This window comes from Oncorhynchus nerka, linkage group LG5 (assembly GCF_034236695.1).
Source record: "Oncorhynchus nerka isolate Pitt River linkage group LG5, Oner_Uvic_2.0, whole genome shotgun sequence".
NCBI classification, from domain to species: Eukaryota; Metazoa; Chordata; class Actinopteri; order Salmoniformes; family Salmonidae; genus Oncorhynchus; species Oncorhynchus nerka.
In genome coordinates, this window is record NC_088400.1 from 20,853,629 (window position 1) to 20,879,952 (window position 26,324).

Sequence of the window (26,324 nt, forward strand, 5' to 3'; positions counted from 1 at the left end):
AAAGATGGAATTTGGAAAATTAATGTCTATTTTATGATGTCATTAAAAATGGTATAAACACGTTATAACGAAAAAAATTGTAACTTGAGGAGCTTTTACACTGTGTATATCAGGTTTACATCCTTTACGTGGTGTAGAAAATATCAAGGATGAAGAGAATGTTTTTGTGATGATAGGATTGTGATTTTAGTTCTCTAACAAGATCATAGTAATTATAATACTTTGCCTCTTAACTAGCCACGCCCCAGGGAGCCCAGCGAGCATGTCATCATGATGAAAATGCCCATTTTACCCAGAAGGTATAAAAGATTGAGTTAAGAATTAACATACCAGACTAAACGGACCATAAGCTGCAGCTAGGTCACGACCAATGAAAATCAACATGAGGTTGAAGTAGACGAAGTAGCCTCTAACAGTCAATGTTACAGTTGAGTAGCTATATCTAAGAAAGGGAATTTGAGTATGAACACCTGGTTACTCTTTTCAAATCATCACCGACTACACTGCTTTCATCACCACTTGGGATCATTGACACGGCTGTTAGCCGTCCTCAGAAGACCACTCTTCAAGAACAAGTGCAAGTAAACAGTCAACTAAGAAGGGCATTGTGACCTGTTGTGAACGATCAGAGCCTTACACCTGAGAACGAAGGAGAAGGCCCAATCGAACCCTTTTCACGAAGGCCTGGGTCCAACAGAGATACACGACGAAGACCTTCAACACGTAAATACATGCATTACTTCTTACCCAACAGGGCAGCAGTTTGGGACAAGGTATTAGGGTTACTGTGAGCATAGTTCCCCAAAGTATCCAAGTGTTGTCTCTCTTTCTCTTTAACTCTCCATCTTTTGTAACAACTGTCATATTGTGTTAGTCCGCCAGGTACCTGTCATCATATTAAGTTTCTAATCAATAACCTATACTGTGTGTGTGGGTGTCTGTGTGTATCCTGTGTTATCATTTAGTGTGTTAGTAAATAAATAATGAAATAAATGTATGTGGTACAAAATTATCAGTAAGACTCAGATTTGTGCAGATTCAATAAGTCTGCGACGTTCAGAATGAGACTGATATGAGGTAATGATTAATAAGTGACTGTTTTTGATATATATATCCTTTAGGTAATTCGGGAGATGGTAACTCATTAAACAATTTCTCCCGTGGTGCCCCAAAGTCCTAATGAGTTAATTGTTACATTATTAATTTAATCTGGTAAGAATTAGACATAGTAGGTAATTATTTGATAAATAACAGTCATCACATTAATGAGAGTCACGTCACGACTAGAGGTCGACCAATTAATCTGAAGTTTTCATAACATTCAGAAATCTGTATTCTTTTTTTTTTACACCTTTATTTAATCTTTATTTAACTAGGCAAGTCAGTTAAGAACACATTCTTATTTTCAATGACGGCCTAGGAATGGTGGGTTAACTGCCTCTTTCAAGGGCAGAACGACAGATTTTCACTTTGTCAGCTCGGGGGATCCAATCTTAAAGTTAACTAGTCCAGCGCAATAACGACCTGCCTCTCTCTCGTTGCACTCCACAAGGAGACTGCCTGTTACGCAAATGCAGTAAGCCAAGGTAAATTGCTAGCTAGCATTAAACTTATGTTATAAAAAACAATCAATCATAATCACTAGTTAACTACACATGGTTGATGATATTGTCTAGCGTGTCATGCGTTGCGTATAATCTGACTGAGCATACAAGTATCTAAGTATCTGACTGAGCGGTGGTAGGCAGAAGCAGGCGCGTAAATATGAATTCAAACAGCACTTTCTGCGTTTTGCCAGCAGGTCTTCCTTGTGCGTCAAGCATTTCCCTGTTTATGACTTCAAGCATATCAACTCCTGAGATGATGCTGGTGTAACCGAAGTGAAATGGCTGGCTAGTTAACGCACACTAATAGCGTTTCAAACGTCACTCGCTCGCTCTGAGCCTTGGAGTGGTTGTTTCCCTTGCTCTGCATGGCTGTTGTCGTTGTGTACCTGGTTCGAGCCCAGGGAGGAGCGAGGAGAAGGACAGAAGCTATACTGTTACACTGGCAATACTAAAGTGCCTATAAGAACATCCAATAGTCAAAGGTTAATGAAATACAAATGGTATAGAGAGAAATAGTCCTATAATTCCTATAATAACTACAACCTAAAACTTCCTCCTGGGAATATTGAAGATTCGTGTTAAAAGGATGTTCTGAGCAAGGAACTTAAACGTTAGCTTTCTTACATGGCAAATATTGCACTTTTACTTTCTTCTCCAACACTTTGTTTTTGCATTATTTAAACCAAATTGAACATGTTTCATTATTTATTTGAGGCTAAATTGATTTTATTGATATATTATATTAAGTTAAAATAAGTGTTCATTCAGTATTGTTGTAATTGTCATTATTTAAAAAATAAATGTCAAATTAAGATTAATTGGTATCGGCTTTATTGGTCCTCCAATAATCGGTATCGGCACTGAAAAATCATAATCTGTCGTCCTCTAGTCACGACTGCTGCTACCATGTTGTGCTGCTGCCATGTTGTGTTGCTACCATGTTGTTTTCATGTTGTGTTGCTACCATGCTGTATTTTTATGTGTTGCTGCCATGCTGTTGTTGGCTTAGGTCTCTCTTTATGTAGTGTTGTGGTGTCTCTCATGTCGTGATGTGTGTTTTGTCCTATATTTTTATTTTATTTTGTATTTTGAATCCCAGCCCCCGTCCCCGCAGGAGGCCTTTTGCCTTTTGGTTGGCCGTCATTGTAAATAAGAATTTGTTCTTAACTGACTTGCCAAGTTAAATAATGGTTAAATAAAAAACATAATATATATCTTGATTGGACTAAATTGTTTTTGGTATCTTTTAGTTGTCACTGTATTAGACTAAGCAACGGTGATTTGATGATGTTGAAATGGTGTTGGAATTAGTGGAGGCAACTCCTGTTTTCTTTGCAACTTGTGGTAAATATCTGTGGTTTTAAATCAATAGTTGTTTAGTGGTCCGAAAATGTCGGAAACATTAACTTGCTTGAGGTCATGTAACTGTCTATTACATGCAATATGCTATGTGGACTAAACCGAACAGAGGCTGCTATCCAGTTTTGTGATAAAAGAAAGGTTTGGGTGAATTTATTCTGCAACTGTCTTATTGTCTCGGGCTTTAGGCCTAAATAACACTGTGGCAACATTTTACTTAACAGGTTATAGAGCAAACAACACAATTATCACAACACATAGGTTGTAATATGGCTTTTTTTCTGGCTTCCTCAGTGATTTTACCCACGCACCGCTACTGTAAAAAAAAAAAATTAATTATGCAAGGAAATAGCTAGCTACTTTAGCTACGTTATTGTAACTGACCACAAACGGCACACAACATAGACTATCTTTGCATGCTGTCAAGACATTCGATCCCATTTAGCTAACTAGATATTTGTAATTCTCACAAGTACTTTAGTCTAGATAATCACTAAATACTTGACCCTTCTTATAACTTACAGTAAATTCCGTGTCGTTGCTACGATGTTGATTGCTTTACATCGAACACAGAAATGACTTTAGACGTCAACGATCAGCTGACTCGAAAAAAAAGCAAACCAATCCGAGGGCGTATCTCCTCGCAGCGTGCGTGCTGACGTGATTTCCAAGTACAGTGTCAGGCCAGTAGATGGCAATAAATTACCCCGAAATACAATGATAGAATAAGAAAATAAAGACTTCCGGTTTTGGAGCGCACTTGTAACAAGCTACGAATAATCAACTCTACACGTCAAATATGATGATATAAGGGGAGAGTTCTTCATGTTCTATTTTCAGTTTGGGAAGTTGAACGATGTGTGCCGTGTTTGACGGGACTTCCCTGACAGTCACCATGCAGACCTCTCTCACTCACACACCGCAGAATGCATTTAGGTGAGTTGCTTAGCATAGCTAGCATGCTAGCTAGTTAGCCAGTAGTTGTAGCTATGTGGCTGCTTCCCTACTGTACCAACAAGTTCTAAGGCTGTTATTGTGCTAAGGTTAGATGCAGTGGTCAGCATTTTTCAAGCATATTTATGAAATATTATAGTCTGAGAGAAAATACAATTGATACCAATTGTTTTTAGAGCGAAACTTAACTTTTATCGTGTGTGTAGCCCCCAGGAACTGTCCCAGGAGATAAAATCCTTCATCAGTGGTGTGGACCAGACCCAGGGTCGTAAACTCAGCGTCCGTGAGCATGCCCGCTGTGCCGTGCGTCTACTACGGTCTGTGCCTGCCTGTCGCGGGGCGGTCCTCGAGCACCTAAGGGGCGTGTACAACGAGCACGTCTCAGCCTTTCTTCACAATCTAGAGACAAACGGCGATGGCAACGGGGACTCCAACCTGGAGGATGTCATCACGGAGGTCCATGGCGTCCTGGCGGAGTTCATTAAGCTCAACCCCCGAGCCTGGGCTCCCCTTGTCTCAACCTGGGCTGTAGACCTGCTGGGGCAGCTGAGCTCCAAGCATGCTGGCCGCAGGGCAGCTCCCCACTCCTCCAGCCTCAACGAGCTGCTGCAGCTGTGGATGTCCTGTGCGGCTACACGCTCCCTCATGGAGGCCTATACCCAGTGCCTGGCAGCTATGATAGCCTGGTGTCCTGACCAATGTGTGGACGCTCTCCTGGACACCTCCGTGCAGCACTCCCCCCACTTCGACTGGGTGGTGGCTCACATCGGATCCTCCTTCCCGGGCACCATCATCAGCCGTGTCCTGGCCTGTGGCCTTAAAGACTTCTGCTCCCACGGGACGGCTGACAAGTGTCAGGGAGACAAGAGCAGCCGAGTGCCTAAGATCGGCTCTGTGGTGGGGATCCTAGGCCACCTGGCGGCGCGGCACTCTGACAGCATCCGGCGGGAGCTGCTGAGGATGTTCCAGGAGAGCCTCAGTCCCCCGACTATACCCCCCAGCTCTGGGTCCACCTCCTTGGAGCACTCAGCCCAGCTCCGCAGAGCCACAGTGCCCTTCCTTCTCCAGCTGGCGGCGCTGTCTCCTTCTCTTCTGGGCGCCGTATCTACAGAGCTGGTGGAGTCTCTACGGCCTCCAGTCTTGCTCCAGCTCCAGGCTGTTCTACAGGGCCTTCCCAGGGACGAGCTTGACAACATGCTGGGGCTGGCTGTCCACCTCATCGCCCAGAGCCCTGCTGGAGGGGCACGCATCCTCCGCTTCCTAGCTGACACGGCCACCCCCGCCTCTGTCATCATCTCCGGCCCTACGTCTTCCCCTCACGAGGGGGTCCGGGAGGCCTGCGACCTCCTCCTCCAGATGCTCCTGCTGCACCTCCACAAGCTGGTCTACACCCGCTCAGAAGGGGATGATGGCTACTACAGCCGCCCCCACTCTCCCTCCTCCCAGGCGCCCCGTGTGGTCCCCTTCCTAGAGGAGCTGCAGTCCCACGTGGGAGAGCTCTGTGCTGAGATGCTGAGACTGGAGAGGAAGCGTCATCTCTGGCTGCACCAGCTGCTGTGTCTGCTGTGTCTGTTGTCTGTATACGGGGGCCCTAGCGTGGCCACGGAGGCCCTCTGTCAGCTGCTCACCCTGGCCCGGAACCCAGACCAGCTGGCCCTGGCCTGGCAGCTTCACACCCCACTGTCCGCCTGCCTGCCGGGCCTCATCCCTGCCGCAGTGATCCGCTGCGTGGCCCAGATCCATACACACACCCTGGGACCCAGGCAGCTCTGCCAGCTCCTTCTCAACCTGGGCTCTGCCATGCAGAGTGTACAGGAGGAGGAGAGGAAGGGCCCAGGAGGAGGCATGGGAGGAGGAGGTGCTAGTCCTCAGTCCTCCATGGCAGTGCAGGTTGGAGCAGCGGTCTCAGGACACCTCCATGACTTCTGTCCTCTGCTCCTCCACGGTGACCCGGCGGTATCCCACGCTGCTGTGCGGCTCCTGTCCCGCAGCCCCCTCCCCCGTGCTGCCCTGCCTTCCCACCTGTTGCTTGTTTGTCGGGCTGCCGTCACACACTTCTTTCTGGCACTGCGGAGGAGAGGAGAGACAGGGAAGGGGAGAGACGAAGGCCAGGGAGGAGAGGCGGTGAACTGTTCGGTGCTCCTCCTGTCCCGTCTGGTAGGTTACTCCCCTCTAACCCTCAAATGTGTCCTGCAGCACCTGGTGGAGGGAGCTCTACATAAAGGAAACACTGACTTGTTCGGAGGGCAGAGTGAGGACATTGGAGGGGACACCCCCATCTCCCCGTCCCTGGCCCCTGACCGGGTGGGCTCCCTGCTGGACATCAACTGCAGGTTCGGCACCACGGTCAACTTCTCTGGCAGTGTGTGGTCTGTGTTCCATGCTGGGGTGATAGGGAAGGGTCTGAAGCAGCGCAGCGCTACGCCTCACCCCGACGCTGCCAGTGTCATACAGAATGTCCAGACTCTGCTGGCTGTCACCGTCCAGTGCTGCAGTGCACCATCCGGGAATGGCGGCAACGGTGGAGGCACCCGACACCAGCCCTCCGTTCCAGATGAGCCGCCGCCCATCAACGCTGAGGCGGCCAAAATGATGGCAGTGACGCTAGTGGAGTATATCTGCCCCGACGTGGCCAACGGGGAACTGTCATGGCCGCCAGAGGAACACGCCCGCACAACTGTAGAGCGTGACATACACATCCGCCGCTGCTTCGAGGCCCACCCTGTCCTCTTCCCTTTACTCCATGTTGTTGCTGCCGGGCGTCCTGCTCTCTGTTACTGTTCTGCGGTGCTCCGGGGCCTGCTGGCCACTCTGCTGGCCCACTGGGAGGCTTCGAGGGAGGCTTTGGCGATGGACTCCCCGTGGCACCTCCAGGCCTCATGCATGCTGGTGTCCTGTATGGGTGAGGGCCAGCTGCTTCCCCCTGTGCTGGGCAACGTCCACGAGGCTTTCCCCTACCTGACGCCGTTCGAAGTGAGGCTTCTCCTCCTGGCTGTGTGGGAATATGTAAGGGGTAACGGCCCCATGCCACAGAAGTTTGTCTTCAGTGCCGAGAAGGGCCTGTTCTGCCGGGATTTCTCGCGGGACGGAGACGTGGCGAGATACGTAGCACCCATTCACAGTGTCCTGCATAAGAACATTGACCGGCTGGGGCATCTATGCTGGCGTTTCCAGCTCTGAACAAGGGAAGGAGAGAACTGATGGACAGGAAAAAGGTGCAAGAAGTGGGACGGTTGGAATTGTTTGTGAAAGATGAGGATAGGGGTGGTTGGTGATCGGGAATTGTGGAGATGTTGCTTTGCTGTTTTCTTGTTTGTTGCTCTAACTTGAATCTAGATCTGTATGCGCTCTGAAGCATAGTTGAGCATGTTATATCTACTGTTTATCTTTCTCCTGTTTTGTATCATTTTTATAGATTAAGTATAATTTTTTATGTAGCTGTTACTGTAGGGGGATAAAAACATGTAGTATACCATAAATAAATTAGCAGAAAAGGGAGTGATCATAATTTTGTTGTTTCAAATATCTGGCCTTTGAACTTGACTGTCTACATTTCGAGTTACAGCAGTTCTGAATTTCAATTCAACTTATTTTTTCTCGAATTGAAACAGAAGTACAACTTTGTAATGAGAAGGTACATCAATGATAATGTAATAATTTTACATCAACTAACACAGCCTGCAGGTATATGATGAATCACACAAACATTCCTTAAAATGTCTTTACATACAGCACAATTTATGTTTGAACCAGATCTCCTAATAAATGTGCAAGAGTGTAGCAAAGCTGAGACTGTTATTTTGTCAACCTAGAGGGGAATTCTATCAACACTACACCTTTGACACTTAATGGGCCATTTTCAATTCATTAATTGGGTTTGAATTAATCTGAATTGACCCCAAATGTGCATGCCATTCTAAACAGAGCCATTACATATCTGTAAAAGATCATTGTCTCTGACTTCCATATGCTCTGTGCAAATGTTTCACAATGTAGTTTTATATTGGTAGAGCCTGTAAGTGTGTTTGTCCCTGAAGGAAAAATAAGCAAGTGCAGTGCAACCATAGTACAAAATAATCACAGAGAATTGCTCCAGAACTGACCACCTCAAGCTGACGTGTCCTTGTCTGAGAGGATAAAGAAATACAAGGAGGGGATAAACGGTGAATAATTCCAGAAGACTCATAAATACAAAATAACAGTTTCAAATCTAATTGCCGATGAAAATTGAATATATATAATAAATAAATACTGAAAATAATCCACCAATATCGTCCTACATATTTAAAGACTACAAAAACATATTGTTACTCCACGATATTTGTTAGTTTGAGTGAAACCGGGTGGGCCAAGGTTGAAACTAAACCAAGATGGCCGCCTTCGTAGTAAGGTAAGACAAAGCATTTCTGCGGTTAAATTATACATTTAACTAGTGGTTTCGAAAAATATTTCGCATGCACAGTGATTCGCTTGCAATATCCAGGAGTTGACCGGTTGAGTTATCTTTTTACTGTCTCTAGCTAGCAGCTCGAGCCTTTAATTGAAATAGCGGCCTGACAGCGCTCTCTAAGCAGCTAACGTTAACCTTTTGGGATGATGATCTATCTAGTTAGATAATGATGGACATACATTGATAACTATTTCGATCGGTGAAATATCATATGTGCGTATCACTGTCCTACATCTTGTATTACGACGGGGATTTAGGTAGCTAGCAACCGGTGTTGGCTAACTAGCCAGATTTGACAGGACCAAATCGACGTTAGCAGTTAACGTTAGCTTGCCAGATGAATAGCTCTAACAGCATTTTAGGACGCAGCGAGCGCAAATGACAAGAAGCCATGTTAGCCAGATAATAGTTTGCCAAAGATGGCCTTTCTATTAACCATGCATACTAGCTAATTAACATATATAGCTAAGTTAACTAGCTATAACGTTAGTGATTCATAAAACAGTTAAGACGAGGTTAATCAACAACAGGATATGGTACCCGGAAGTAGCAACTTCGGGTCCTTGAGTACAACATATATTTTTGTTGTAACCCCAGACAAAAACACTTGATTCAACTTGTCTGAATCACTTCAAAGGTAACGCGTATCTCACATGTGGGGTACAACATTCATGTTGTGAAGGGTGTGATTGCTATGAGGATTTCCTCCTTTTAATGTGGTGATTGTAGTCTAATCGGGTGCACCAGTTGACCAGTAGAATCAGGTCTGCTTGTCTTGGGGCACAACAGACATGTGCTGTTGGGAGTACTCGAGGATCTCAGTTGGAATATGTTTATGACTTGTTGTCAGCGTTATCTATCACTGTAACGTTACAGAGCTGAATGTATGTAGTATTTTTCCACTTAACATTTACTTCCAATGTTCTGTTTCTCTCATCAGCCCTCTCAAGATGGGGCCTCTGTTAGTGTTGTGGCTGGCTGGCTGCCTCAGTGGGACCTGGGCAGTGGACCGGGGGAACTTCAAAACCTGTGACCAGAGTGCATTCTGCAAGTGAGTTCTAGATGATACGCAGCTACACCACTTAGCACCTTCACAGAGATTGTACACAGTCAATGAGAGTAGACTGTCAGTCTAAGTAACTGATGGTAACGTGTAAGTCCTCAACAAGTCTACCTCCATTCTCTTCCACACTTATGGTCCAGTGTTCACAATATGTACTTCTACGTTGACATAACACAAACCTTAATAAACATGTTATAACTCTGTGTGTTTGTGCACTCAGGCGTCAGCGAGCGTTAAAGCCTGGCCAGTCCCCATACAGAGCCCTGCTGGAGACCCTGGAGCTCACCAACACCAAACTCACACTGCAGCTCATCAATGACAACAACAAGGTTTGTTAGACACACACACAGACTTTAATTCACAGATTATATAATATGTTATTGTACATCCATCCATACATGTATTAACAGGTGTGCTGAAACCCCTTTGGGTCCTGGTCTCGTCTTTTTTAACCCCCACCTCTCCCTCAGGTGCGTCTGCTGCTTGAGCTCTATCGTCTCCAGGGCAACATGACCAGGGTGAAGATAAATGAATTGAAGCCACTGAAGCCTCGTTTTGAGGTCCCCGATGTGCTCATCAATGACCCACCCACAGAGCCGTAAGTCTCATAGGGAGCTATCTGGAGTAGTGGATGTGTGACATTGAGCCATGTGGATGGGGAGAATTAAATAATTGGTTAGGACAGAGACCAGCAATGGAGTTAAAAGGAAATGTAGTTAGTGGAGGAAGCAGGCAAACACTACCTGAGGGCATGCAGTAGATAAATTGCCTGGCTCTCAGTTGATAATATCATAACCTCCAGCATTAAGAGAGAATACATCTGTGAATACACAGTGGAGACAAGATGGCACAGAATAATTTGTTGGGTGTTTTCTGTTTCTTCCACCCATCAATTTACCTATTTCACACATCTTGTTCTCCCTCTCCTTCAGTTTGTCTCTCCTGTCTCGGGATGAGAACGGGGTGGTTCTGTCTTTGGGGGCAGACTCTCAGCGGCTGATCGTCAGCGCTAAGCCGTTCCGATTGGACATCATGGAGGGGCGGGAGGTTCTTCTGTCACTTAACTCCCGTGGCCTGCTGGCCTTCGAGCACCTCCGGATCCGCAAGGATACGTGAGTCACACCCACATCCCACGCACCAACTCACATCCCACGCACCAACTCACATCCCACGCACCAACTCACATCCCACGCACCAACTCACATCCCACGCACCAACTCACATCCCACGCACCCCACACATCCCACGCACCAACACACATCCCACGCACCAACACACATCCCACGCACCAACTCACATCCCACGCACCAACACACATCCCACCAACTCATCCCACGCACAACACACATCCCACGCACCAACACACATCCCACGCACCAACTCACATCCCACGCACCAACTCACATCCCACGCACCAACTCACATCCCACGCACGACGACGCACCAACTCACATCCCACGCACCAACACACATCCCACGCACCAACTCACATCCCACGCACCAACACACACCCCACGCACCCCACGCACCAACTCACATCCCACGCACCAACACACATCCCACGCACCAACTCACATCCCACGCACCAACTCACATCCCACGCACCAACTCACATCCCACGCACCAACTCACATCCCACGCACCAACTCACATCCCACGCACCAACACACATCCCACGCACCAACTCACATCCCACGCACCAACTCACATCCCACGCACCAACTCACATCCCACGCACCAACTCACAGCCCATGCACCCCTTATTATACATGTTTCTTTGTTTTCTTGCTTTTTCACTGCTTGCTATTGTGTTCTCCATTTCATTATTATTTTCCTCCATTCTGTCCCGTTCTTCTCTTCTACCTCTCAGCATCTCCTATAAGATAAAAACCAAAGTTAATAGCATGTGGGAAAACATCAAGTGGGTATTCTCTAGGTAAATTCCTTTACCTTTGTAGGTTTGTATTTGTCTGTGCTGGCAATGTAGGAGTATGGAATTGAGTTGTAGTTTAGACATCCAAGAAGTTTAGACATCCAAAAATGACATGACCAAATGGCTCAAGGATGTGGTGACTTGGGCTGGTAGCATTTTCTGAAATATTTTCCTGTCTAGGCATGAAGGCCAGTTCTAAGCTCACTACCATTTGGTCTGCTCTTTACTGGTCTTCAGAGGAGATGCTCACATGCCTTTTTCCTCCCACATTTCCACATTTCTCTTGACTTCAAATGTCTTCATGATACAGCCATTTCACCACACTGTTGACCCAACAGTCATGTCATATGTAGAGGCGGCATAGTCTAATCCCATAGCACTGAGTAGACCACGATGTCTCTCCCCTCAAGGCTTGTTTGTTCTGGTCAGTGTGTGCTTTCACAGGGGTAGTATGTATGTGTTCGCTGAGGAAGTCTGTGTAAGACAGGGTACCGGTAGTCACTTGGGGGTTAGTCCCTTGGTGTTTACATCAAAATAACCACAAGGTAGGGAATTGTTATCCTCTTGTTCCCCTTTGTCATTAGAGTGAAATTTTAAAAGGTAGGTTGACACGAACACTATTTTGATTCTAGTGAGAAGGCTGTGTGGGGTCATGATTTTCCTTCTGTTCTCTTTTCCATGTGTGCCTCTTGTTCCATTTGGGATTTTTATTTACTCAGTTGTCAGCAGGTTATGTGTCTCTCTCTCTCCCACAGCAAGGTAGACCCAGAAGGAACTGAGAATAAAGAAGAAACTGAGGCTGAGGCTGCCAAGGAACCGGCAGAAGGAGAGGAAGAGGTATGGGAGGGGTAACGAAGGATTCCCACAGGCTTTTGATCAGGATCAGTAAACTGAACAAAAGATGCAGTTAAAGGTTTTTTTTAAATATTGCTTTCTTTTGTAACTTTACTGCCCCTGGGCTGAAATCAACCCCTTTCTGTTGTAACCTTACTGCCCCTGGGCTGAAATCAACCCCTTTCTGTTGTAACCTTACTGCCCCTGGGCTGAAATCAACCCCTTTCTGTTGTAACCTTACTGCCCCTGGGCTGAAATCAACCCCTTTCTGTTGTAACCTTACTGCCCCTGGGCTGAAATCAACCCCTTTCTGTTGTAACCTTACTGCCCCTGGGCTGAAATCAACCCCTTTCTGTTGTAACCTTACTGCCCCTGGGCTGAAATCAACCCCTTTCTGTTGTAACCTTACTGCCCCTGGGCTGAAATCAACCCCTTTCTGCTGTAACCTTACTGCCCCTGGGCTGAAATCAACTCCTTTCTGTTGTAACCTTACTGCCCCTGGGTGGGCTGAAATCAACCCCTTTCTGTTGTAACCTTACTGCCCCTGGGTGGGCTGAAATCAACCCCTTTCTGTTGTAACCTTACTGCCCCTGGGCTGAAATCAACTCCTTTCTGTTGTAACCTTACTGCCCCTGGGCTGAAATCAACCCCTTTCTGTTGTAACCTTACTGCCCCTGGGCTGAAATCAACCCCTTTCTGTTGTAACCTTACTGCCCCTGGGCTGAAATCAACCCCTTTCTGTTGTAACCTTACTGCCCCTGGGCTGAAATCAACCCCTTTATGTTGTAACCTTACTGCCCCTGGGCTGAAATCAACTCCTTTATGTTGTAACCTTACTGCCCCTGGGCTGAAATCAACCCCTTTCTGTTGTAACCTTACTGCCCCTGGGCTGAAATCAACTCCTTTCTGTTGTAACCTTACTGCCCCTGGGCTGAAATCAACCCCTTTCTGTTGTAACCTTACTGCCCCTGGGCTGAAATCAACCCCTTTCTGTTGTAACCTTACTGCCCCTGGGCTGAAATCAACTCCTTTCTGTTGTAACTAGAGATTAAATGGTATGAGAATTTCATATCACGATTATAGTGACCAAAATAATCACGGTTAGCCGTATTATTGCGGTATTGTTAAAACGTGCAGAAAGTACTGATACTCACACACACTGAAATCATTTCACCAAGTTTTATATTGAAAACCAACAAACAATTAATTAGCAGCACTATGCACTTTGTGTGCATAAACATTAAATAATATCATTAAAGATGGCACCATGTGGCCATGAGAGGTAAAAGTGTCCCTTGTGTAGGTTTTAATGAACACAACCTTAAGTAAGCAAATCAAATGTGCAAATGACAAGCTATTAGCAAGTTAGACAGACACCATGACATTTTCTCCCGTTCAAAGTCCCTACATCATGCATTGAGCTAAAACTTACCTAACTTTGCATTCGCTATAAAGTAGTGGGTGGTGGTTAAGAAGATGACTCGATAGATTTGAATTGTTGCCCCCTTATATGCATTTTTTTGTTGTTGTTGCGTATTCTGCAGACAGGGTGACCATCTTCGATTAAGTTTCCCTCAGCACTCTTGTAAAACCCAAAATACGACCACACTTCAGATTTGGTCCTCTTAGACGGCAGAAAAATCTCCCGAGCGCTGTCACTGCCTTCCGCCATGTTTTCACACAAAACAAAACCCACGTTGCATCCTGCGCCAGACTGTTGCTAACTTTGGTTGATGTTGGACAGTGTTTACCGTGAGTTTTTCAAACCGTGGTAATCAAACACGGTTTTAATGATTTATTTAAAATTTGAAACGGTAATACTAACCTTCGGGAATTTTACCATGGTTTATCGTGAAGCCGGTAACCATTTCATCCCTAGTTTTAACATTACTGCCTCTGGGCTGAAATCAAACCCCTTTCTGTTGTACCATTACTGTCACTGGGCTGAAATCAAACCCCTTGTTGCTTTTCCCATTCTCTCTCGCACCACAAGGCTCCTCTGCAATTATTTCCATCTGTCTCCACCTTTGTTCTTTTGTTCCTTCTTTCCTAGAAGGCGAAGGAGGATGAGAAAGTGGAAGATGGAATGTGGGAGGAGACATTCAAATCGCACACAGACAGCAAACCCAATGGTACGTATACTTTTCTGTGGACCCTAATTTCAATTGACAGGTGAAAGAGGCGGCTTGCAGTTGAGTACTTGGTATTCTGATCCTGAGTACTCACTGCTCATCTCCTGGAGATATTATTTTATGATTGGATGAGTTTTATGACTTGCGTTAGGCACAGTGACCAGTCAGTGTTGATGTGTATCTTGATTGGCTGTTATCTCTCTTAGGCCCTTCCTCCATCAGTCTAGACTTCTCTCTGCCAGGGGTGGAGAACGTCTATGGCATCCCAGAACACGCAGACAGCCTCAAACTCAAAGCCACTGAGTAAGTGACTGACATTGACCATGACATTGGTTAATCCGCCATCGATAAAAGACACTACTGTGCAGCCGTATTCATCGGCCTGGCCTAAGTTTTCGACTCAACAGCCACATTCACCTCTCGCCGTCTCTATGGGGGTGCCACAGGGTTCAATTCTCGGGCCGACTCTTTTCTTTGTATACTTCAATGATGTCGCTCTTGCTGCTGGTGATTCTCTGATCCACCTCTATGCAGACGACACCATTCTGTATACATCTGGCCCTTCTTTGTGTTACGGATGTCAAACGGCTAGCTAGTTAGCTGTGGTGCGTGCTAAATAGCGTTTCAATCGGTGACGTCACTTGCTCTGAGACCTTGAAGTAGTGGTTCTCCTTGCTCTGCAAGGGCCGCGGCTTTTGTGGAGCGATGGGTAACGATGCTTCGTGGGTGACTGTTGTTGATGTGTGCAGAGGGTCCCTGGTTCGCGCCCGGGTATGGGCGAGGGGACGGCCTAAAGTTATACTGTTACATTGATGTTGTTGAGCCGGATCACTGGTTGCTGCGGAAAGAGGAGGGTGCGTGTGCAGAGGGTCCCTGGTTCGCGCCCGGGTAGGGGCGAGGGGACGGCCTAAAGTTATACTGTTACGTTGATGCTGTTGACCCGGATCACTGGTTGCTGCGGAAAGAGGAGGAGGGGACGGACATAAAGTTACATTTGGACACTGTGTTAACTAACCTCCAGACGAGCTTCAATGCCATACAACACTCCTTCCGTGGCCTCCAACTGCTCTTAAATGCAAGTAAAACTAAATGCATGCTCTTCAACCGATCGCTGCCCGCACCTGCCCGCCCGTCTAGCATAACTACTCTGGACGGTTCTGACTTAGAATATGTGGACAACTTCAAATACTTAGGTGTCTGGTTAGACTGTAAACTCTCCTTCCAGGTGCACATTAAGCATCTCCAATCCAAAAATCTAGAATTGGCATCCTATTTTGCAACAAAGCATCCTTAACTCATGCTGCCAAACACCCTCGTAAAACTGACTATCCTCCCGATCCTTGACTTCGGCAATATCATTTACAGAATAGCCTCCAACACTCAGACTGCATCCAGTTTGCTGAGTAATCACTGTGCCATCCGTTTTGTCACCAAAGCCCCATATACTACCCACCACTGTTACCTGTATGCTATCGTTGGCTGGCCCTCGCTTCATATTCGTCGCCAAACCCACTGGCTCTCCAGGTCATCTATAAGTCTTTGCTAGGTAAAGCCCCGCCTTATCTCAGCTCACTGGTCACCATAGCAGCACCCACCCGTAGCACGCGCTCCAGCAGGTACATCTCACTGGTCACCTCCAAAGCAAACATCTCATTTGGCCACCTTTCCTTCCAGTTCTCTGCTGCCAATGACTGGAACGAATTGCAAAAATCACTGAAGCTGAATACTCATATCTCCCTCACCAACTTTAAGCATCAGCTGTCAGAGCAGCTTACAGATCATTGCACCTGTACACAGCCCATCTGTAAATAGCTCACCCAACTACCTCCTCCCCATATTGTTATATTGTTTTTTTCCTCCTTTGCACCCCAGTATCTCTACTTGCACATTCGTCTTCTGCACATCTATCACGCCAGTGCTTTATTGCTAAATTGTCATTACTTTGCCACTATGGCCTATTTATTGCCTTACCTCCCTTATCTTACCTCATTTGCACACACTGTATATAGACTTTTCTATTTTGTTATATGTACGTTTTGTTTATTCCATGTGTAACACTGTTGTGTCGCACTGCTTTGCTTTATCTCGGCCAGGTCGCAGTTGTAAATGAGAACTTGTTCTCAACTGGCCTACCTGGTTAAATAAAGGTGAAAAAAACAAACATTGAGACAGTAGTTAACTAAGGACTAGTGTATGTATTTTCTAACGGTGCAGGACATCCTTATATGCATTTGATTTTATCTTTTTCAACATTGTGGGTTGAAGATTTTTAAATAACACAAAATGACCGACTATATGACAATACAATAATATATATATATATATATATTATGCGTTTTCCAGTGGAGGGGATCCATACCGGTTGTTTAACTTAGACGTGTTCCAGTATGAGGTGTTCAACCCTATGGCCCTGTACGGTGCCATCCCTGTCATGCTGTCTCACAGTGCACAGCGCACAATGGGCATCTTCTGGCTCAACGCTGCTGAGACCTGGGTGGACATCAGCTCCAACACCGCCGGCAAGGTAAGATCGACACACACAGTCAGTCAATCCTCTTTCTCCAGGTTCTGAGTGAGACAAACACATCTGAGCCACCCTGTGTATAGACATTGAAGGGTACAGTCAGAGAGAACACACACCCTCTTACCCCTATGCTGGTTCTCTCTGGTGGTGCAGACAGTGTTTGGCCAGATGCTGGACTACGTTCAGGGCTCCAGTGAGACGCCACAGACAGACGTGCGTTGGATCTCAGAGAGCGGCATCATCGACGTCTTCATCATGCTGGGACCCACTCCCACTGATGTCTTCTCCCAGTACGCCTCACTCACAGGTCAGACTCCCACTACAGAAACCCAGTTCATATTCCCAGTCCACCAGTCTATTTCCACTTCCTTCATCACCCTCACACACCTAGTCTCTCTAGGCAGACTGTTTTCTTCCGGCGATGTATCATCGCTCCAGCTAAAAGTTCTGGCGTCAATTGGGACCGAGAGGACCAGTCGGAAATGGGACGCGTCACCAGTAACATCGCTGCCGTATCCGCTTGTTGCCCTAGCTACAAATTAGCATAATTCCCACCCGAATTTCAAGGCCCGCTTAGAGTTGTCTATCTGAAGAGCAGGTTGGCATTTATTGAGATGACTCATGTACTGTAGGCAGCTCTGCAGGGTAGTTTAAAAAAAAGTATTGTTATTATTTGTTTACCATTTAAATGGGCGAGTCAGTAAAGAAAACAATATTTGTATTTACAATGCTTTTCAAACCCTACCCTAACCCGGACGACGATGGGCCAATTGTGCGCTGCCCTATGGCACTCCCGATCACGGCCAGTTGTGATACAGCCCGGGATCGAACCAGGGTCTGTAGTGACGCCTCTAGCACTGGGATGCGGTAGACCGCTGCTCCACTCGGGAGCAGGGTAGTCACTAGCTGGAATGGTCAGCTGGCATGGCCACAGTCATAAAATCAGATTTTTTTACCTTAACCATACTGCTAACCTGAGACCTAACCTTAAAAACAAAAAAGCTAATTTGTGTTTTCAGGATTTGTTCATATATATAGATCTCTCTCTCTATATCCGCTCAACTCTGCCTTCAGGACAAGATTCGTCCCAATAAACGTCAACCAACGTCTTGGGAGGCCACTCCCCAGAATATTTTTCTCCCATTTCAAATGTCAGAGAACCTGACATCCTCCCCAGACCTTGTGCCTTTGCATATAGGTACCCTTCCCTCCCCTGTCTGCGCTGGCCTGCCACCAGGGTCCCTCATAATACAACTGTCTGTATATGACCACCCAGCTCTCTCCCCCACCAGGTACCCAGGCCTTCCCTCCCCTGTCTGCGCTGGCCTGCCACCAGGGTCCCTCATAATACAACTGTCTGTATATGACCACCCAGCTCTCTTCCCCCACCAGGTACCCAGGCCTTCCCTCCCCTGTCTGCGCTGGCCTGCCACCAGGGTCCCTCATAATACAACTGTCTGTATATGACCACCCAGCTCTCTCCCCCCACCAGGTACCCAGGCCTTCCCTCCCCTGTCTGCACTGGCCTACCACCAGGGTCCCTCATAATACAACTGTCTGTATATGACCACCCAGCTCTCTCCCCCACCAGGTACCCAGGCCTTCCCTCCCCTGTCTGCGCTGGCCTGCCACCAGGGTCCCTCATAATACAACTGTCTGTATATGACCACCCAGCTCTCTTCCCCCCCACCAGGTACCCAGGCCTTCCCTCCCCTGTCTGCGCTGGCCTGCCACCAGGGTCCCTCATAATACAACTGTCTGTATATGACCACCCAGCTCTCTTCCCCCACCAGGTACCCAGGCCTTCCCTCCCCTGTCTGCGCTGGCCTGCCACCAGGGTCCCTCATAATACAACTGTCTGTATATGACCACCCAGCTCTCTCCCCCCACCAGGTACCCAGGCCTTCCCTCCCCTGTCTGCGCTGGCCTGCCACCAGGGTCCCTCATAATACAACTGTCTGTATATGACCACCCAGCTCTCTTCCCCCCACCAGGTACCCAGGCCTTCCCTCCCCTGTCTGCGCTGGCCTACCACCAGGGTCCCTCATAATACAACTGTCTGTATATGACCACCCAGCTCTCTTCCCCCCACCAGGTACCCAGGCCTTCCCTCCCCTGTCTGCACTGGCCTACCATCAGTGCCGCTGGAACTACAACGACCAGGAGGATGTGGCAGCGGTGGACCAGGGCTTTGATGACCACGACATCCCCTACGACTTCATCTGGCTGGACATAGAGCACACGGACGGCAAGCGTTACTTCACCTGGGACCCTCACAAGTTCCCCCAGCCCAAAGACATGCTGCAGGGTCTTTTAGACAAGAGACGCAAGGTGAGCACATTAATGTGTTACAGCTGTCTGGCCAGGGCTCCCTTGTAGTAGATGTTTCTGGGTTCTGTCGACTGGATGAATGGAGAAGGTAAAAGGTTCTGAGACACGTTGACAAGTCATCTCGTTTCATTTTTGCTATTTTCCTTCTCCCTCATGTTCTCCCTGTACGATTTAGATGGTGACCATTGTGGACCCCCACATCAAGGTGGACAGCAGCTACAAGATCCACAATGAGATCCGCTCCAAAGGCTTCTACGTCAAAAGCAAAGATGGCGGAGACTATGAGGGCTGGTGCTGGCCTGGTAAGAGATGGCGAAATTGGTCTGACCCACAATCAAAGAAAGGGAAGGAAATTAATTGCAGCTACACATTGCAATTACTCAACATCTCCCTCTAATCTTTCCTCATTCTATTGTAGGTAATTCTGGTTACCCAGACTTTACCAACCCTGAGATGAGAGCTTGGTGGGCCAGTATGTTTGCCTACGATCAGTACGAGGTAAGTCCATTCTGCCTGGGTTTGACCTATGTGTCGTTCTATTGATGAAATATCTCTTCCCCCATCTCTGATCTCAGGGTTCCATGGAGAACATGTATACATGGAACGATATGAACGAGCCGTCAGTGTTTAATGGACCAGAGGTCACCATGCATAAAGATGCCCTGCATGGGAACTGGGAGAACCGTGACCTCCACAACCTCTACGGATTATACGTGGTGAGTGTTTGCCTGTGTTGTATGTGCACATCTTCACTCTAGTAGAACTTGGACTTGCAATGGTAGACTTTTTCTTGAATAATAGAGTCGCACATTATATATCTAACCCATTATATATCTAACCCATTATATATCTAACCCAGTAAGATAGTAATGTATTGGGTGAAACACCGTCTCGGCATCATTTTGCCTTCAGGGTGATGTCATGAATGCTTGAATCGGGTTATGTAGACAAAATATGCAATTAGTGCAACCATTGACAATAGAGAAGGGTGTGTCATATTTATTAAGTTGATTAGAATGAATTGAGTGAAACTGTTAAAATACAATAGGTTACAGCATATATAATATATATTAGGCTGTTATCATATGGAAACATAATTAGATATTTTACATAATATTAGCATCAACATACATTGTTTAATTTAATTTCACATACCACCCTGCATACCACTGCTGGCTTGCTTCTGAAGCTAAGCAGGGTTGGTCCTGGTCAGTCCCTGGATGGGAGACCAGATGCTGCTGGAAGTGGTGTTGGAGGGCCAGTAGGAGGCACTATTTCCTCTGGTCTAAAAAATAAATATCCCAATGCCCCACGGCATGATTGGGGACACTGCCCTGTGTAGGGTGCTGTCTTTCAGATGGGACGTTAAACGGGTGTCCTGACTCTCTGAGGTCATTGAAGATCCCATGGCACATATCGTAAGAGTAGGGGTGTTAACCCCGGTGTCCTGGCTAAATTCCCAATCTGGCCCTCAAACCATCACGGTCACCTAATAATCCCCAGTTTACAATTGGCTCATTCATCCCTCTCCCCTGTAACTATTCCCCAGGTCGTTGCTGCAAATGAGAACGTGTTCTCAGTCAACTTACCTGGTAAAATAACGGATAAATTAAAAATTAAATTACATTTCATTGTTTCCAATGTCATTTTTGTTCCATGTAATCATTTGGTTCAACCATAATGCATAATAAGCATCACCAACAGGGGGAACATATTGAGTGTATGCTGATAAGCTGTAGAAAGAAGACATTTTAAGCAATAAGGCCCAAGGGGATGTAGTATATGGCCAATATACCATGGCTAAGGGCTATTCATTTGCGTGACGCAACGCAGAGTTTCTGGAGACAGCCCTTAGTCGTGGTATATTGGCGATATATCACAAACCCCCGAGGTGCCTTGTTACTATTATAATAAACTGGTTACCAATGTAATTAGACCAGTAAAAATAACTTATCAAAACCGTGGTATACAGTCTGATATACCACGGCTGTCAGCCAATCAGCATTCAAGGTTCAAACCACCCCATTTATAATAATAATTTATTAGACTTGTTCATAAAGAAGAGAGAATAATTGTTCATGAGAAGGGCCTGAGATCAAAGTCAATATTCAGACCACTAGGGGTCGATGTTTTTAGACAGGATATCCAGTAAGCCTTCCTCTGTAGTAGTAGGACCTCCATTTTACCTCTACTTTTTTTTGAAGAAATGACTGTTAATGTTTCTACCGAGCTTTTCTGCTTGAACTTGCAGTAACCACCTCTTCTCTTTCCCTCAGCAAAGGGCCACAGCAGAGGGTCTGATTGAGCGCTCAGGGGGAGTGGAGAGACCTTTTGTCCTGGCCAGAGCCTTCTTTGCTGGCTCCCAGCGCTACGGTGCTGTGTGGACAGGTGATAACGCTGCTGAGTGGGAACATCTGAAGATCTCCATCCCCATGTGTCTCAGTCTGGGCCTGGTTGGTGTCTCTTTCTGTGGAGGTGAGTCTGACTCAATCTTAGCTAATACCACTATTTTCCCCTCTACTAAAAGCCACAGCTAAGCAATTAATACATCAGAAATATTTTGCTACATTTTATTTTGGTGTTATCTGCTTTTTTACATGACTTGTTTACATTACATTATTACGGTTCATTGCCTGTTTGTTTACACCTCACTACATTGTTATCTCTGTACCACTCCTCATCCTCCTCTCTCCCCCTCTCCTAGCTGATGTGGGTGGCTTCTTCAAGTCTCCCAGTACTGAGCTCCTGGTGCGTTGGTACCAGACGGGGGCGTACCAGCCCTTCTTCCGAGCCCATGCCCATCTGGACACCCCCCGCAGGGAGCCCTGGCTGTTTGGCCCCGAGAACACTGCTCTGATCAGGGAGGCTGTCCGCCAGCGTTACGCCCTCCTGCCCTACTGGTACCAGCTGTTCTACCACGCCCACCACTCTGGCCAGCCCGTCATGAGACCTCTGTGGGTGGAGTATCCTCAGGATACGGCCACGTTCTCCATGGATGACCAGTTCCTGCTTGGTGAGTGAGATTGTGTTATTCCCTAGTATAGCTCAGTAGATATTCCTGTCTTTACGTACCCTTTATGACTGATACCATGACTGAGTCACATTCCTTCAATCCTGCTGTTTCAGGGAGAGATCTGCTGGTGCACCCCGTGACTGAGGAGGGGGCTAGGGGTGTTACTGCCTACCTGCCTGGAAAAGGAGAGGTGAGTCTCTCTCAGGAACTGTCATAACATTATGTCACTATTATAACAGTCTTATGTAGGTTATATGTCAGCCGTCTAATTGAAACCCTCTCCTAGCTGCTCTGTTCTGTGTCCTTCAGGTCTGGTTTGACGTCCACACGTTCCAGAAACACAACGGAGCCCAGAACCTCTACATCCCTGTCACCATCAGCTCTGTAAGAAACTCTACAACACACTCACTAACAACCAGTCAGTCACGCCCAGGGGGCTACATGCTTAGTTAAACAGTCACATACAGTTAAGACCATATCCTGAAAGTTCTGTTGAGAGAACTGGGTAAGATTGGAAAGACACTCCCTGACTGACTCTCTCTCCCCTTACCAGATTCCGGTATTCCAACGCGGTGGTTCCATTATTCCCAGGAAGGCCCGGGTTCGAAGGTCATCTTCATGCATGGAACACGACCCCTACACCTTATTCGTTGCTCTCAGCCCCAAGGTAACACAAACACACACTTTGTCACTTATACTGTTGCCCCAAATTTGGATGGGTTCAGGATTTGACCTTTAAACATTTTCAAATGTTATGTCTGTTAGCGATTTGCCCAGGGTGAGCTCTACATAGACGACGGCCACACCTTCAACTTTGACAAACAGAAGCAGTTCATCCACAGACGATTTTCCTTTGCCAATAATGCCCTTTCCTCCAGGTCTGTCAAATAATTTCTCTCACATATTCTGTTTATTTTTGTTGTTACTCTCCTTGATTTTGAATGTAACTGAATTCTCTCTCCCTGCAGGAACCTGGCCCCTGGCTCTCAGTTCACCACTTTTTCCTGGGTTGAGAAGATTGTCATATTGGGGGCCAGTAAGCCCAGCAAGGCCACTCTGAAGACTCCTGGTGAGTTTTTCCAGTGTCTTATTCATATTATGGGTTAGTGTACCAAGTTAAGATGCCAGTAAGTCATTGTGTTTGAATGTTTCCTGTTTTCACACCCAAGTAGGCAATTATGAGATGGAAACAGTTGGTCATTCTTTGTGGTTATTGATTACTGTGTGTGTATAATGGCAGGTCTGTCTCAAATGACTTATTGATCTATTCTGATGTCTTTTCTCTGTAGATGGCAAGGAGAGTCAGCTGGAGTTTGAGTTTGATGCCTCCATGTCGGTGTTAACCCTTCGCAAGCCGGGTGTCAACGCAGGGCTGGACTGGACTGTGGTGCTTCAGTAACAATGGAGAAGGGGGAGGACGACGATGACTGAACCGGACTGAACGAGAGATGGAGCAAGATATTTGACCAACTGCTTTAATGTGGTACACAGACTGGACAGGGGATAGAGGACTATCCAAACACACAATATTTCATACCAAGCACACAATATTTCATACCAAGCTTGCATACAAACACTGCCTGTAGATCTAAAACCGTGTCTCTTCCATGTCCATCTTGCGTTCAGTCAAACTGACAGTTGGTCAACTTACTGAAGGGTTGCTAGGTAGATTTATTGTTAGTTGCATTTTAGGGAAATTCTTCACAGTTCAAATCATGATGTTGTAGTGAATGTTTGGAAGTACTCAAAGACATTCAAGTCTGATGGATGATTATTTTAGGTTTTCCGTCAAGTATTCTTTAGATGTAAGATATCATTGAATAAGTTTGCTGACAACAAAATGAAGACACTCATTCAGAGGCTGTAGTGTAGTTAGTATGTGTTAATAATTCCATATCTGGCCATGTCTTATGACTTGAAATAAGAAGAAATAAGAATTTAATGTTTTCATTCCATTACCCCCTGTAATTACTGAAGAGCAATCAACAGGATAGCCAAACCGCTCCCTTTACTTTCATCTCGTGCCACATTCTATTTAGTTTTATTAGAAACTCCACCAAGCAACAATGCAGCACTGATCCAAGACCATCTGTAAATGTCGTGGCATTTCTCTTCTTATTGCCATAAGGTGTATTGAGTCTTACCTCTGATATCCCTAATTTAAGGTTACTCATTCCTCCTAATTTATCCCCAAATTAGTTTCTGATAAGATTGTGTGCACTTACATCAGTCATTACTATGCCATGTTTTTATGTACTGGTGGTAAAAGACAAACACATGGTCAGTAACAACTTCATGGAAGAGGATTTGGCTTTTTAAGTTTGCTCATATTGGAATTATTCAGGGGTTAGGACCACTGACTTTGTGGAAACTCATCCTAATAACATGTTTCTGTTCTGACTTGTTCAATTTGTTTACTTGATTATCAAATGCACTTGAGAGGAAGGTGAGAGCTTTTTTTCCCAGATTGAACTCAAAGCAGTTAGGGTCAGGCATTGGGGTTAATTTGTGGGTTGGGGTTCACGGTCCAGTGTCTTCAGTGTCTCTTGCTCTTAATATTTTTCATAAAATGTGTCAATGTATTAAATGTGACTAAGGAAATAATTATATATTCAGTTAGTTTACAAAGATGCAGTTCACTCTGGAGACAAGGGACCGGTCCTGGTTGATATTAGCACCTCTTTATGGGGTTGTTGCGTTCCCTACTGTCCTTGGCGATAAAGGATTTTAGAATAGTTTTTCTTGATTTATTTTGTGGTTGAGAATTAAAATCATACTGCAACATTCTCAGCAAGTGTGTTGGAACCAGGAAGGAAGGAGGCCAGTTGTATGTGATAAGATGGCAGACCAAGTGAAAATAAACTTGACCAAATGTGAGAGAGCATTGTTGTTTTTAATCATATGAATTCATGCAGCTTACGTAGATCGGGGTAATAATAAAGTAACTACATTCCCAATCAAATGTCTGTTGATTTATTGTACATAAGAAATATATTTTGTAAACTTAAAGCTTTTCAATACAATTGTGTCTCTGCCGAATACGAATTTGGACTACAATAATACCGGACGTTTTTAAGAAAGGCTGGTTTATATTATTCCTATGAATACTTTCTGTGAAATATGTCAACTGACCTTAAAACAAAGCTCGGTGCCAATTTTATTCGGTCAATGCTTTTCGGGAACCTAGGAACATATCTACTATCCTAAACCGTAACCCAGATATGCAACATCGCGAGACTTCCGAAAACACTTGCAAAATAGACCAAACAGACCCGCCAGGGTTTGGGGTTTGAGTTGTCAATGAGAGAAGTGAAAAATTCTTCCTTAAGATAATTTTCTCGAAATCTAAAAGTACAACCAAGATTCGAGCCAATTAAGTAGTTGAACATGTTATTTCTCCAACCTCGTGAGGTGACATGTTTTAATTTCCGTCAAAAACAACTTTATATCGAAGGAGTTTTGATTTGACGGACTGCACATGTGCAGTTCGACGGGAGACGACCGTTAGACCCGATTACTTGTTTCACCACAGGTGGCCGGTGGCACCTACATTAGGGAGGACGGGCTCATATTACTGGCTGTAGCGGAATAAATGGCATTGAATCGAACACATTAAACACAGTTTCCATGCGTTTGATACCATTCCAAGCCATTATTAAGATCCGATCTCCCTTCAGCAGCCTTGTGGTAGACGTCATGAGCTTTGCTTAGCCAACGTCGCAATGACATCGCCTACAAGTGTGATCGGGGATTTCTATTGAATAAGCAGTTTTAGCCTATATTCATACTGCACGGGTTGTGCCGTAACTTTAACACCGACTCTAACCTTAACCCATTTTAAATGTCAACTTCAATGGAGTATGGCTGTCCCAAGGACCCCGGATAGCACGGACCAATGCTACCACAGCCACAAAGTCTAAATGGGCTATATCGTCAACGTTCATGAAAACAAACATATTTTTAGTCTAAATGTAAAGTTACGGTTAGTCATTAGGTTAGCAGAGTGGTTAAGGTTCGGGTTAAAATAAAAATGTTAAAGAATATAAATAGGGTTTGGATTAGAAATGGGTGGAGTTATGACTTTGTGGCTGTGGTAACTAGTGACTACCTCTTGCAGAAGGTAC

The 26,324-nt window shown here is 45.8% G+C and overlaps 2 protein-coding genes across 4 annotated transcripts; both read left to right on the plus strand.

Moving 5' to 3' along the window:
* Nucleotides 1–672: 672 nt before the first annotated feature.
* On the plus strand, nt 673–25,077 carry LOC115129232 (neutral alpha-glucosidase AB-like). Of its 3 annotated transcripts, none has more exons than XM_029659349.2 (22): nt 673–723; nt 9,311–9,421; nt 9,654–9,762; nt 9,904–10,031; nt 10,366–10,545; nt 12,122–12,203; nt 14,254–14,332; nt 14,539–14,635; nt 16,676–16,856; nt 17,010–17,163; nt 18,952–19,187; nt 19,363–19,489; nt 19,606–19,685; nt 19,763–19,903; nt 21,464–21,662; nt 21,892–22,200; nt 22,314–22,390; nt 22,510–22,584; nt 22,754–22,867; nt 22,966–23,078; nt 23,169–23,269; nt 23,490–25,077. In XM_029659349.2, exons 2-22 carry the CDS (start codon nt 9,321–9,323, stop codon nt 23,597–23,599), a joined length of 2,793 nt encoding a protein of 930 aa, XP_029515209.1. In that variant the 5' UTR covers nt 673–723; nt 9,311–9,320; the 3' UTR covers nt 23,600–25,077. The 3 variants fall into 3 exon arrangements, with proteins under 3 accessions (XP_029515209.1, XP_029515207.1, XP_029515208.1); XM_029659347.2 differs by lacking the exon at nt 673–723 and adding an exon at nt 7,809–8,310; XM_029659348.2 differs by lacking the exon at nt 673–723 and adding an exon at nt 8,983–9,007.
* LOC115129231 (integrator complex subunit 5-like) lies at nt 3,686–7,705 on the plus strand. The gene is made up of 2 exons (XM_029659346.2): nt 3,686–3,902; nt 4,127–7,705. The coding sequence occupies exons 1-2, from the start codon at nt 3,823–3,825 to the stop codon at nt 7,098–7,100; spliced, it is 3,054 nt and encodes a 1,017-aa protein (XP_029515206.1). The 5' UTR covers nt 3,686–3,822; the 3' UTR covers nt 7,101–7,705.
* Nucleotides 25,078–26,324: the final 1,247 nt, after the last annotated feature.

Excerpts from the sequence above, each read along its gene's own strand:
- LOC115129231 (XM_029659346.2), top strand. The coding sequence starts at position 3,823 with ATGTGTGCCGTGTTTGACGGGACTTCCCTGACAGTCACCATGCAGACC. Across the intron at positions 3,903-4,126 it reads ACACCGCAGAATGCATTTAG|CCCCCAGGAACTGTCCCAGG; the intron begins GTGAGTTGCTTA and ends TCGTGTGTGTAG.
- LOC115129232 (XM_029659347.2), top strand. The coding sequence starts at position 8,291 with ATGGCCGCCTTCGTAGTAAG. Across the intron at positions 10,032-10,365 it reads AATGACCCACCCACAGAGCC|TTTGTCTCTCCTGTCTCGGG; the intron begins GTAAGTCTCATA and ends CCTCTCCTTCAG. Across the intron at positions 14,333-14,538 it reads CACAGACAGCAAACCCAATG|GCCCTTCCTCCATCAGTCTA; the intron begins GTACGTATACTT and ends TATCTCTCTTAG.